The 13,177-nt window shown below is 40.4% G+C and overlaps 2 protein-coding genes across 5 annotated transcripts in view; both read left to right on the forward strand.

Moving 5' to 3' along the window:
- Nucleotides 1–8,474, forward strand: part of cdh4 (cadherin 4, type 1, R-cadherin (retinal)) — a 232,468-nt gene extending 223,994 nt beyond the window's left edge. For 2 of the 4 annotated variants that reach the window (XM_085405856.1, XM_085405857.1), the window contains 2 exons: nucleotides 6,466–6,630; nucleotides 7,130–8,474. In XM_085405856.1, coding sequence (XP_085261982.1) covers nucleotides 6,466–6,630; nucleotides 7,130–7,336 — 372 coding nt within the window. In that variant the 3' untranslated portion in view covers nucleotides 7,337–8,474. The remainder of the gene's footprint in view (nucleotides 1–6,465; nucleotides 6,631–7,129) is intronic. The other 2 variants (XM_085405854.1, XM_085405855.1) reach the window with 1 other exon arrangement.
- Nucleotides 1,030–3,546, forward strand: LOC146669302 (uncharacterized). The gene is made up of 6 exons (XM_085407772.1): nucleotides 1,030–1,093; nucleotides 2,177–2,269; nucleotides 2,367–2,478; nucleotides 2,793–2,881; nucleotides 2,994–3,166; nucleotides 3,330–3,546. The coding sequence occupies exons 1-6, from the start codon at nucleotides 1,030–1,032 to the stop codon at nucleotides 3,357–3,359; spliced, it is 561 nt and encodes a 186-aa protein (XP_085263898.1). The 3' UTR covers nucleotides 3,360–3,546.
- Nucleotides 8,475–13,177: the final 4,703 nt, after the last annotated feature.

Below are 13,177 nucleotides of genomic sequence, written 5' to 3' on the forward strand. Positions count from 1 at the left end.
AATCATGCATTCATGCATAAGAAAGATAAGCATTCATACTTGAGGTTAAACCCTGCAAACATTTGGCATTTTTTCCAGTAAAACATTTGCAAGAATAATTAAGTTGTGGTTTTCATGAAAATATAAGTAATAATATTTACAATCAGAAGTTTAGGGTCTCTATGTTGCGGTTCTATTTCGCCACCCAACATTCACCTCTCTTCAAAGAGAGCAAAATGAAACCTAGAAACCAAATACTTCAGCAGGGTTAGACAAATAAACAGACACAACAACAGGCAACAACAGTGATCCAAAAAAAACAAAAAGTCAAAATTAAATAGAAATTAAAAACTCATCAGAAAATACAAAACTATACTAACTCTGCACTAAGCTGTGGCGGACACCAGTGTGCCGAGCCAGAAACATGCAGGAAGAAGGAACATGCCTCCACCAATGCCCGAGGCCCCACCGAGACCCAGCAGATGCCAGATAGCCCATCCCAGTCCCACTCAGGCAGCACGGACAGCCAGGAGGAGGAGTCCACAGCTCTTCAGGAGCTGGGAGACAGCAAATAGACCAAAAGCCCAGGAATGACACCAGCCGGCACAGTGAGGGTGCCAGGGCACACACAGGAAAGCCTAACCACACAGAGCGCCTACCCAACCACCCACACCTACAACCCCTCCACTCCTCGACAGAGCAGAACACTGCCATGAAGCTCCTGGCACACAATCTTTGAGCTGACTATAATGACAAGGAAGTTAATGACACAGCAGAGCATTTTTTAAGTACTATAGTACTTAAAAAATGCTCTGCTATCTGCAGATAGCAAGGAGACATTGAACAGATGTTGATTTTCCATCTGAACCATCAGAATCGTCAGGATTGAAATGTCAACACAAAACCAATGTTGAAACAACATTGAAATACTGATGAAACCTGACACTGACATTGAAATAACATTGATTCACTGTTGTTCTGTCATTGTTGATTGTTGATCTATTTATAGTTGACAAGGTGACAACAATCACGTTGAAAAACCATCGATTTATGGTTGAGCGGGAAATTAAAGCTGCTACCACTTGGACTATTCCGCAGCACCCCTATCACATTGGTACATCCCTCCAGGTAACCATTGTCTTGTACAGTAGAGCGGGACATTAGATTTACTCTCAGCGGAATTGACCGGAGAAGGTATCAGTTCATGCACTGCACTGGCCTGCACCACGATTAGTATAAGGTAAGAATGAATGACTTTTGTTCTATTCGTTATTTCCACGGTTGCATTTGAATAACAGTAAAAAAAACAAAACAAACTTGTTAATGTAAAGTTTCGGATAAAATGTGGGAGCCCGAAATTGTGTCTACTTTCATCTTACAATCCGGCAACAAATAAATTGCACTGCAAACAAAGTCTATCAACAAAGAAAACATTTTCGTTTCATACTTTTCCGTTATATTCCCTTACAAAGCTAGCTTTAACGCTTCGAGGGTTCCTTTGTTCTTGCTTCGCCTCGGCGCTTGACCCAGACTTTCGCTCTTGTAGTTGCTTTTTAGCATAGTACTACAAAAAATTGTAAATCTGTGATATATGATTGATAAACGTAAAGGTAACTGTATAAATCTGTTCAATGACTTTGTTACTTTTAATGATTGGTGAGCACCCGCTTCGATTCGCACTCAATTCAAACTTTACGCTGCACGCTCACCTAACTTGCGTTTGCACTTTTTGTCCACACGTAAACTGCGTTTAGCATGTGTGGACGAGGAAGACGGAGAAAATGCAGCGTCAAAGGTGTGCGCCTATTTTGACGCCACACTGTGCGCCAAGTTTTTGTCTCGGTGCCATGAATTCCTACAATGGCAGACTTAGACAAAATACTGTTAATTTTATTATCTTCAGTGTTTAAATGCTTACATATACGGGTTTGCTTGTAATTGTTGCCTATATACATTTTAAGCTATTATTTATTATTTAGTTCAATCAATAGATCCAAGTTTTGTAGTGACTATGAAATATATTGTAATTATCTGTTTCCTGTTTATCCTAGACAGGGCAAAAAAGGACTCCAAATTAAAAAAAAGATAAAAATGAAAGACTGGTGCATTGTGCAGTTTAGCACTGGTGGTACAGAAATAGTCCCTAGATCATGGATAAATGGGGAGAAATTGTCATGGCCTCCATATCCTCCGTGAGACACATTCAGGATCCACGACGCAGTAAAGAGGAGAGTTCATCCTGGTGCAACATGGCTCACCTATGCACCAGTCCGACTTCTAATAAGCCATGGTGGGTATCATCTGGATTGGTGTTGTATAAATGTAACAATAACAAGTTTTTCGTGTCCTAATTTATGTCTGGCCATACATTGTGTTTGTACTTCCAGACACATTTCACGAAGCAGAACGCAGTCTTCAGAAATATCTAAGTGAACACTGTGATACGTCTGACCTTCAGTCCGAAGCTGAAACTCAGACCAGTCATAAAAGAAAGCACAAGTAAAACTTTTTTTATTTCACAAACATATCTTTGATTGCTAAGAATTTATGATCTTGTCTTTTATACATATCTGTGGTGCTTGCATACTGCAATATCACCACATAATATAGTCCAAAAAGTGGAAGCTTGTAAACTTTTTATAAATGCAAAGCCGTGTACACTTGTGCACTTCAAAAATTCCTTGTATACTGTACCTTCTTGCACATCTCCGTTTCCTGTGTGTGTTGTTATAAATCAAACTGTAACTTTAGGAAAAAATATTCCAAAAGCACATTTGTAATTACTTATGACCATTTTCAACTTTTTTCTTTAGACCAAATCCCCTGTACACATATAGTGACTCAGAGGATGAGCAGCCCACAAAAAAATGGTTTCCCCGGGCCCCTCGAGTGAAAATACCAGGTAATAAAATACTGTCTAGTGTCTTTGTACATATCTGTGTGTGACACAAGGAAACTTTTGATAAGTTGTCTGTATTCTTAAATACTTAAAAAAAATTATCTTTTTCTGTCAGACCTGACGAGAGCTGTTAACGAACTCCGTGAGGAGGTCAGAGCCATCCGCAATACCGGCTGCAATGAATCGGTAGATGCTGGGGTACTGCCTCTGGATTTGCCCTTGCACAACATTGAGGAGCTAAACAATGCAGAGGCAGCTCTTCAATCACAAGAGGCAAATAAGGCAATGGTAAGTATATAAAGGTTATGTACACTTTGTAACTATAAAGTGTAATAGCTGTCAGATGTGATTTAAATACATAACAACGGCCTGTTGATTAAACACACAAGCACTTGCATACACATTTAAGACATGAGACACGCTAATTCCATCTCTTAAAATGTGTCTATAGGTGAGACGCTTTGCCTTGATTGGAGCCTGACGCAGCAGTTAGGGGCAAACTCTATGTCTGAGTTTGTCTTTGCACAAGCAGTGCAGAAATGGCTCCGATACGCCCCCGATCGTTTGGGTAGTGCAGGACGCACATCATGCAAAAAATTACAAACTTCTGTGAATCATGTAAACGTAAATAGGAAACTGTCTTTTAATAAAGCATTTAGCAAACGAAACATGCCTATTGACCTTTTTTTGTTTATTTTTTTTCTCTGTTACATCACATGCAATGCTTTCTTATTTTAGGATATTAATATTGACATGATACATTGTGAGACATTTGGGGTTTTTTTTATAAAGGGTGTCCAATTTAAGGAATAAGTACAATTATGTGTTTAGGTGGTTGAAGTATTGATGGAAACATGCAGTAGTTTAGTATTGGTTAAAATACCTATAAAGAAAGGTAGATTTCCAGTCATGATTTAACTGTTGTTTTAATAAAAAGCAACTGTGCGAAAGAGGTGGAAAATCAACACCATAGCTCAACAGTGTTTCAATATCAGAATCTGACATTGTTTCAATGTCAGCAGTATTAGAAAATATAACGTTGAATCAACGTCAGGTTTCAACATTGATTCAACATCAAAACCTGACGTTGTTTCAACGTTAAAAAAGGGTGCAAGAGTGACGTTAGGTCAACGTCACACTTCAACGTTGATTCAATGACACAGCCTGATATTGACTCAACATTGTTTCAATGTTTCCTTGCTATCTATATGCACCTCTGCATTCGATGTCATTGCCCTGTAACTCACATGGTCACTGTCTCTTTGCTGTGGTTCCTAAACACTTCCACTTTGCAATAACACTATTTACAGTTAATGATGAAATATCTGAGAGGGAAGAAGTTTTACAAATCGACTTGTTGTACTACGGCTCAAAATCTCATATCCCAATGTAAGAATTCTATCGTCCTGATAACGATATAAATCACAAAATGTAACATTTTCTGTAAATTCTGTGAATCTCGGGCAGCTCGACTGCACGTCATGTAGCTGGAGTCGAGTGTTTTAACCGATGCATGAAACGATACATTTTTAGACATAAATTGTAACGGCCGCCGTTTTCTTTGTGAGTATTTATTACACGGCGTGCTGCGGGGAAAAGCCTGTTCTAATGTTTGAGTCTAAAGTTTATTTTTTAGCACCTGGCGGCTCTTTTCTACTTCTCATCCGTAAATAATCTGCTCTTTCACGTGATTCAGTTTATTTTGAAAGGTCTCAACAGGATCTTGAGCTTTATTGTGAAAGGTTTATGTGGAACATAAACAAGCGGACACGCGAAGGTGTTACCGTCGCTGTTGCTAACGACAACGCATAAAAACAGGCGCTTGTCCGTCTGTAGTGTGGTTATATTACATATAAGAGAAAGAGAGCACTTTAAGAAATTAATACAGCCACTACAGTGACCATCAAAACGATGAAAAAATATTGCCGTAAACAGTTTATTTTGCAACACCTCGAAACAAACGATAGCGTAAAATGAAACGATAGATATATATCCGATATATATCATTATATCAAACAGCCCTATGTTGTACCGTACTCGAGTTCATTGAGATCTTTAGCACATGATGTAACCTTATTAGTAATTCAGCCTCTGACAGCATCAAGTAGATTGCAACATGCAAAAGCCACTGACTAATATGTGCTGAGGAAAAATAAAAATATTGTTGATGCGCTTTTTTTTTTTAGCACAACTTTAGCATTTCCTGACAAAAACTGAAAGCAAGACTTCTTTGCTTTTTTAAGGTCTTCAAGTGGGTCATTCTTTGATCTAAAAGAAAAATCAATAAAGTCAGAGGCCGCAGAAGATTAGCTAGCACAACAGTAAAATTAGAGGATAAGAGGATAAACTTTATGGAGAATAAATACACTTTTCCAAATGTGAGTCACGCTTTCAGTCTGTCCTTCCACTTATGACACTCTTTTCTTTTTGCCCATAAACACCTACTCCACACCATTATCTCAGATCAGATTTTCATTTTTTAATTAAAAAAATCTTTCGACAATGAAGCCTTTGATTAATTCATAAATATATTATGAAGTATGCCTTTTTTAACATGCTTTTTTACTAAGCTCAGCTATCTTGTCCCACACCTGTGTGAGACTTCTGAAGGCAACACAGGGAGCTTATCAGCCAGTCATATTCATATTTATAGCTCTGAATTACTTATTTCTTAACAAAAAACTTGAAAATGTCAGAGCTGTAAACGTATTTGTAATAATCACAGGACATTCATCGGCTGTGCGTCATTTAGTTTTCCAGTTCATCATCAATGAAATGAGCATAAACTGGAACTACAAGTTTACAGTGTGCTCAGATTACTAAGCACATGAATTCAGCAAAGGGAGTTATTGTGTTTCTCATAAAGCCAAAGGAACAGATATTACCTACATTATCAACTACATGATGAGGGAGCGGACGACACACTGGGGAACACGCTTTAACAAAGAAATGTGATAGTAGCACATAAAGCAGTATACAGTATATCGCCATGAATAGCTCTAGGGGGCTACATCTATGAATAGTTGCTAGCGTTAATGCTACTTGTTCCATTTAAGCAGATTTTGGACAGAATCTGTGTGTGCTGTTCTGCTGTTCTCGTTGACAATGGAAGTTCACAGCTGGATCCAAAAAAAGAAACGGAAACAGCTCCGGGGAAAATGCTCACCTTCAAAAGTCACTCTCTGATGGGCGTCTGACGCCATACCGCATCATTTCTGATCAGTGTGAAGCATGTACTGGCTCTTAAAACAGTACAGTATGACATTCAATATGCAGTAAAAGTACAGAATTACTTTGGAGTCTGGATTTGCACAGCTTGAGTCTGCCGAGCTGCAGGTTTAGAAAAGAGCTTAAACATTAGAAAGCCCAGTAGCACAGTTTCACAGCGGATCAGCTCTCACTGATGTAAAATGAGTGTACATCAAAGTCTTGGCAAAGAGACCTGCCCAACAACTACATTCCAAGTTGTACAATGAGCCTGTTCCCAATAAAAAATGTGCAGTATTACATGAGCTTGCAGTTAGAAAGCAGGTTATTATGATGATTATTCTAATCCTCACCCGTTTTCCCCCGTGGATTTTATGCAGGACTACGACTTGAGCCAGCTGCAGCAGCCGGAGTCTCTGGACCACATCATCAACAAGCCGACAGGGGTGCGCAGGGTGGATGAGAGGCCTGTGATTGCTGAGTCGCAGTACCCTGTCAGACCCAGTTTGCCCCACCCTGGAGACATAGGCGACTTCATAAATGATGTATGTCCAAGTTTAAAAACCTTTTTTCTGAAGCTCTGGTGTCGTGTTCTCATAGCTGCCTGTGTTTATTTTGGAATTAACAATGCCTCGTTGATGTGTTATAAAAGGGTTTACACATCAGTGGTTTTGAAGTTTGAAACATAATCTTTTTAATGGCCAACAATAGTTCATTACATATTATTGGTTTACATGTGTACTTGATTGTACTGGCATCGTCAGGGGCACCGCCAAACGTGCTTGCTCTCAGTGTATAGCATTCAGGCTGTGATGCAACATTAAAGTGTTCATGGGCGAATGAGCCAGATGAGATTTTATTTTTCATTTTATTGCACCTTTTACGGTCTAGCACACTTAACCTGTTGCTATGTGAAAAACGAGCTCCTCCATTATATTTCTGATGAGCAGCAGTTATTGGCCTAAGCCCAGTTTTACTAATTGAGCAGATAAAGAGGAGGTGCTCAGAGTGGGAGTTCAGCCTTTCTTGTCTTTGTGCCTCCAGGGTCTGAGGGCAGCAGACAACGACCCCACCGCTCCTCCCTACGACTCCCTGCTGGTGTTTGACTACGAGGGCAGTGGTTCCACCGCTGGTTCTGTCAGCTCGCTCAACTCCACCAGCTCAGGGGACCAGGACTACGACTACCTCAACGACTGGGGCCCCCGCTTTAAGAAGCTAGCTGACCTCTACGGAGGAGGGGACGATGACTGAGAGCGGTGCCACGGGGCTGGGTGGGGTTGCAGATGGGAGAGGCGGGACCGGCTGGATGGACGTTGCTGTAAAAGCAGCAAGGAGTGGCCAACTACACGACGCAGGCTCCGTGTGAGGAATGGACCCATACATGGGCTGCATCCGTTTGCTCACAGCAACCAGGCCCGCAAACATGAATTCCGCTGCAACGCAACTGTATTCTGGCTTTATATATAAAAACTTTTTTTTTGTTGTGGCAAATTTGTAGTGTGATGTTTCGTTTTTCATTTTAATTTTCTTTTGTTTATCTCTCACTGCGCTGGATCCGGATGTCCCAAGGCGGTCATGAGAGACAGGAGCAGTGAATTTGTGCTTGGATTCATTGTTAAAAAGAAACAATGTCTCTCGCTTTAGTTTCACGCTGAAGAGTATGTTTTTGGGGAAGACGCTCTCTGACTCTCTCTTTAACTCTGTCAACTTGAATTTCCTTAGAACAGAAGCACTGTCATTTTATAAAGTGCCTTTTGTGGTGTGTTTTTTGTATCAGACTCCTGCTATCTCAGGATCGGTTGCCGTTCGTGCAGTACAGTGGAGACACTTCCCCCATTTCCCGTCGACCACCCAACCCCACCCCAAACCTGCGCTCCTCAAACCGGCCCTGCCTGTCAATCTCCTCTCCTTTTTCACAGTGGTGCACATGAAACAACCCCAGCCGCCAGTCCCAGGAGGGAAGGACACAGCCAGGGCATACCATCGGATATCGTAACCCAACAAATTATGGCCTGAAGGAACCCACTAAGAGTCGCTAGAGGGAAGAGCACCCTCTTTTCCAAAGGTCTCCGCTGAAGTCCAACTTTCACATTGTCAACACAACTGCAGCGCCCGACGCTGACTTTGTGTGAGACCATTTTTATACATGTGGGGGGGGGGGTTCTAATTTAGTGGAGAATGCCTGCCTTTCCTCTGTGGACACACAAGTTTCAGAGCCTATATGTTGAGACACTTGCCTGCCTTGTATGGTTTTGTGTTGCTTTCTCCACAGTGTAAAGCTTACGTAGGCATGATCTGATTAATCAGTGTAAGAACAAGAAACTTGAAATGACTTGGAACAAAGGTGTCTGAGGAAGATTGTTGGTTTGTTTTTGGGGGGGGGGGGTTGTTTGTTTGTTTGTTTGTTTGTTTTTTTTGGGGGGGGGGGGGGGTTGCCTTGAACATTCCCGTTTTTTATAGCCCAACAAATGTATTAAAAGGTGCATGATTTTTTTTTCTCCAAATGTTTTACTCCAAGCACTTGTTACTCTGTGGTGAGAATGTGAAAATAGTCTGCAGAAGCTATATGAATATACTCTGTAAAAAGACACTGACAAAATAAAAATACTGTAAGATACATATTTTTGAAGTATTGACATAAAAGTTGCTGCTCTCTCTCTCTCTGTGGCTCTACGGTGAGCTTAAGGGATTTTTTGGCCCATTCGTTTTTAATATGTGGGTATTTATGTTTTATTTTTTTTTTGTCTTCTGTTGAAGCATATAATTGTTTTTTTTAAGATGCCTGCTTATACTTTTTTTTATTCCATAAAATACTTTGATCTATACTTTTTTTCTTTTTCTTTCTAGTGTATGAAGACATGCTCTTTCCATTTCAGTCTGTATTGTCTGTGACAGACGTGTTCCTTTTGTTGGCTTCTGGCCTTGGGACACTGGAACGTTCATTAGCCACGTCTGCTGATAGTTGTTCAATTAATCAGTGTGCTGCAATTCTTTTATTCATTCATCTAGATACTGAATGTGCGCTTCAGAAAATAAACAACACATGTTTTGAAAGCGTGCCATCATTTTTTTTGGAGGTAAATAAGGCATCTTATTTAGGACGGGTGTCAACAGTGGGAATAAAAAAACTCCCTTTTACCAGGAAGTATCTCTGGCAGAACCAGGCTCAGAGAGGGGCAGCCATCTGTCGTTACCAGGATATTTAAATTTCAGTGGCAGCCAATCAGAAGAAAGTTGTGCATTCCCTTAGAGAAGAGGAACTAAAATGGTTTTAGACCGACCCTGTGGTGAGCGGCTGCACCACTCTCACCTACTTTATTAGACTCCAAGAATAAAGACATGCAGCTGTAAATGAGCATGATAGTTCTCCTTTCAAGTCAGTATTGGTACGACTTTATTTCTAAAGTGCTCTGTAAATATTGGATTTTTAGATTTCTGCCATAAGACCCTATGACAGTACCAAAAACAGCACTGTGGCAGAAAGCAATGCACCAGTGCACCCATGCCTACTGACCGCTGATGTTGATGTTGCGCTGAAAGCAGCACACATTGGTTTTTCATCAGGATTGTCTTTTTTTACTATGATTTAAAATATGAAAGGACTCTTCTAGCTTTAAGTTCACTGCTTTTCCACCTTGATTTGCATTTGAATCGACTGGTTTGTATCTGCACTCGGAATTGTTACACCTACTTCATTTTTCACTGTGGAATAATGTATTTTTAAGTGTTAGCGTCATGAAACCAGCCTCCCCGGGGGATTATGCAGTTAATCTTTGACCTTATTGTTTGGATATGGCTTCATTTTCTAATAAAAAAAGAAAAGAAACATACCCACTATACATGTTATTGCATCATAGAGGAAGGATTGTTAGAGCAGTGTGTGGGGTCAGGAAGTATATTTGTGTCCATTCCTGTGATTTCAATTAGTCAGCTGAAGCGCCAAAAAGCCCACTGGGGACTTAAAGGGATTTAATCCTCTCTGGCTGTGTGTCTATCAATTAGCCACACCATTAATCCCCACGGCGTAATCTCATTAGATAGAGCGCCTTTAATGAGACACCCAGAGAGAACTCAGAGAGCCAGGCAAAAAGAGAGAGCGAGAAAAATGAGGTGGTGGCAAGATGCAGGTAGGCCGTGTTGAGAGGTGATTAGTAGGATGGAGGAGAAGGTCAGCAGAGGAAGTGAGATTCAAGTAAGAACAATGCATAACATTAAGAAAATTGTTAGGGAAAAAAAGATTAAATATGATGGTGTTAAAAAGAGTGATGCTTCATGGCCCGCTGTGGCCAGAAATTAGAGGGCTGGGCAATGAGGAGGTGAAGAAGACAGGTAGAGGTGAGCAGAGCTGATGGAACACGCTGAACTAGTTAATGAGAGGTGCTTTGATTCCCTGAGTATCCCAGTAATGAGAACATAAAACTAAGTTAACCTTTTTCTGTAGTACAATAATGAAATCCTCTATGAACCCAGCAGGGTTGTGGACCTGTGTGCATAAGAGAGCCATCAACAGTGGGCTCTGCTGCCCTGACATAATAATCAAATTGTTAAACAGTCCTGTTGGTCCTAGCCGGGTGGCAGAAAGGATGATTAACTTCAGGGGAGAGATCTTTGATGGGCTTAGAAGAAGTTCACTAGGTTTGCTTGTGGCCAAAGTGCAGCGTGAAAGAAGAAAGCAAACTCCCGTTTATCACCCCCACCCCCTTGATAAATGGCATATATAGACTGAGAGCTTTGCTGCTGGCTTGCTGCCGGTGCCTTGTGTGTTGTAAATAAAGTTCTCTTCTTCAAACATGTCCAAGCCTGGCTCTTTTCATTTCCTCTCCATACAGCTAGTGAGTCTCTTGGGCAGGTGCTGAGAACAGTCCAATCTTAACAACATGACCGGATGTTGGTTCTGTTGCCGGCTGCGTGATCAACTGTTCACAGTTAAGTGTTAATGTTGTTATTCAGCACAAGTACCACGCAGGACGGGCAGGCTCTGTTGGCTGAGCTTCTGCTGACACCACTCTGAGCCTGCTGCTATTTCAGGACTCTGTCTAAAATGAGATCAAAGCAGCAGAATAAATTTGATGTTTCTGCTTAAGTGGGGGAGAAAATACCTACAACCAGTCACGTAGGATACGGATGACTGATCCAGTGTAGACGCTGTACAATTACCAAGACATGGTTCCCTCAGCAATCAGGCTTCAAACAGTGCACTTTGAAACAGCATTTGAAAACAGTATTTCTCAGCATGTCTTATAAATAAAAGAAACATTTTAATCTTAAAATATATCTTAGAGTGCTACAGAGTAACTATGTGCACTGACTCCCTTTATAAGCCCACATTTTAGAGGTATATACCGCGCTTCATTACATTTATACGACAACTAGTTACTCATTAGCATTTTACTTCTTATCCATGGGCTATTTAAGCAGAATGAACTAAGAGGGTGCGTTGTGATGAATTATGATAACCCTCAAAACTCATAAATGCTAATTTGAAAGACTGTGGTACAATAATCTTCACAGCAGGCACTGCAATTTATCCAAATATTAAAAGTACCTCTGAGAAATAAAGGCTATGTTGTATACAAGTAGTCCGGACCCTGGGGGGACAAACAGGTGCTTGAAAGATGAATCTTGCTAACACTGGTGTTCACCGTGAAGCTGGCCGCTTTGGATTTGAATGAAATGTCAAATGTGACAAATAGTATTTGTATTGTGAGTCATTTTGAAAGATATTCATGTACCCAAAAGATTAACTGTAATCAGACTGGTGATCCTTTTAATGTAGTATCATTCATTATGACAAATACTATAAAATGATTATTCTATTCTATTATTTTGTACAGAAATCACAATTTATAAAGTAGCTAGTAATGAATATAGTAAACTGGAAGTACAATACCTCCCTTTTAGATGTATTAAGAGCTCTGAATACATCTAAAAGTACATCCAGTTTAATATATTTATTAGTAGGTACTTTGTAAAGTGGGATTTATGTACACAAAATATACATTCAATGGCCACTTCATTAGTTACACCTTACTAAAACAGGGCTGGACCCCTGTTGCTTTCAAACGTGTGGCCTTCTGCTACAGCAGCCCCATCAGCTTCGAATGCTGGTGTGGTGCTTTTCAGAGATGCTCTTGATTGTCACTTAAATCCCCTTTCTTCCCCATTCTGATGCTGGGTTTGACCTCCATCAGGTCACCATGGCCATATCAACATGTGCAAATGCACTGAGCTGCCATGTGACTGGCTCATTTTCATTAGCAAACATGTAGCTGATGAAGTAGCCACTGTTCTTGAATTAAGTCAGTTATTCAATTAGTCAACTGACAGTGGATTTGTTATTATTTTTGATAAGTGTTTGGAACACTTGAGACTCATGAATCTCAGAATTTGATTTTACAAGCTAAGCAGTCATTTAATCCACAGTGAAACTAACCATTAGTTGCACTTGGTTACCAAATAGTTCCAAATGAGCTCCTCCTCAAACAGCAACAGCATTAACAATAATTAAACAACAATAAAAGAGTCACAGGACACTTTGTTCTGCATTCAGCACTTTTGCTTTTAATTCATGTATATTTTCGTCGAAGGACTTTGCTGATGATAGAGCTAATTAATTAATTAAGTAAAGGGTGTGAATAGTTTCTCCACCACAGGTTTCTGAGTGCTAACATGCCGGCCTAGCATTACAGAACCAGTCATGGACGCAGACTTCCGGTTGTGTTGGGCTCGTACTTGGGGATTGTTTTTTAACTCTCTCAAGGCAGGCGTTGCAGATTTGCAACAGTTAAAAGCTAACAACCTGATTAACCCACATACATGTTTTATGAGTTTATGAGTTATGAAGTACCACTGCAGGTATTCTTTTGAGCATTAGCAACAAAAACTTAATTTGAGCCTGAGAGGGTTAACAAAATGACCTCACAGCAACAAAAAGGTTCAGTTGCTGTGATTCCAGTGCCGAAAGAAGACATACTTGGGATCCTTGGATAAACTTTGCAGCAACACACTTGTACTGCAGTAAGATTCTCGGATGTACTTAAATATTTACACACAAAGCTCTGCTTAGTTGTCACAGTGAGTAGGCTCCTAATC

This window comes from Rhamphochromis longiceps, linkage group LG5 (assembly GCF_057381845.1).
Source record: "Rhamphochromis longiceps isolate RC_006_pf linkage group LG5, R_longiceps_female_GT1.1, whole genome shotgun sequence".
Lineage (NCBI taxonomy): Eukaryota > Metazoa > Chordata > Actinopteri > Cichliformes > Cichlidae > Rhamphochromis > Rhamphochromis longiceps.

Coding starts and splice junctions, on each gene's coding strand:
- LOC146669302 (XM_085407772.1), top strand. CDS start 1,030: ATGGTTGAGCGGGAAATTAAAGCTGCTACCACTTGGACTATTCCGCAG. Junction 2,479..2,792: donor AGTCATAAAAGAAAGCACAA/GTAAAACTTTTT, acceptor TTTTTTCTTTAG/ACCAAATCCCCTGTACACAT. Junction 3,167..3,329: donor AAGAGGCAAATAAGGCAATG/GTAAGTATATAA, acceptor ATGTGTCTATAG/GTGAGACGCTTTGCCTTGAT.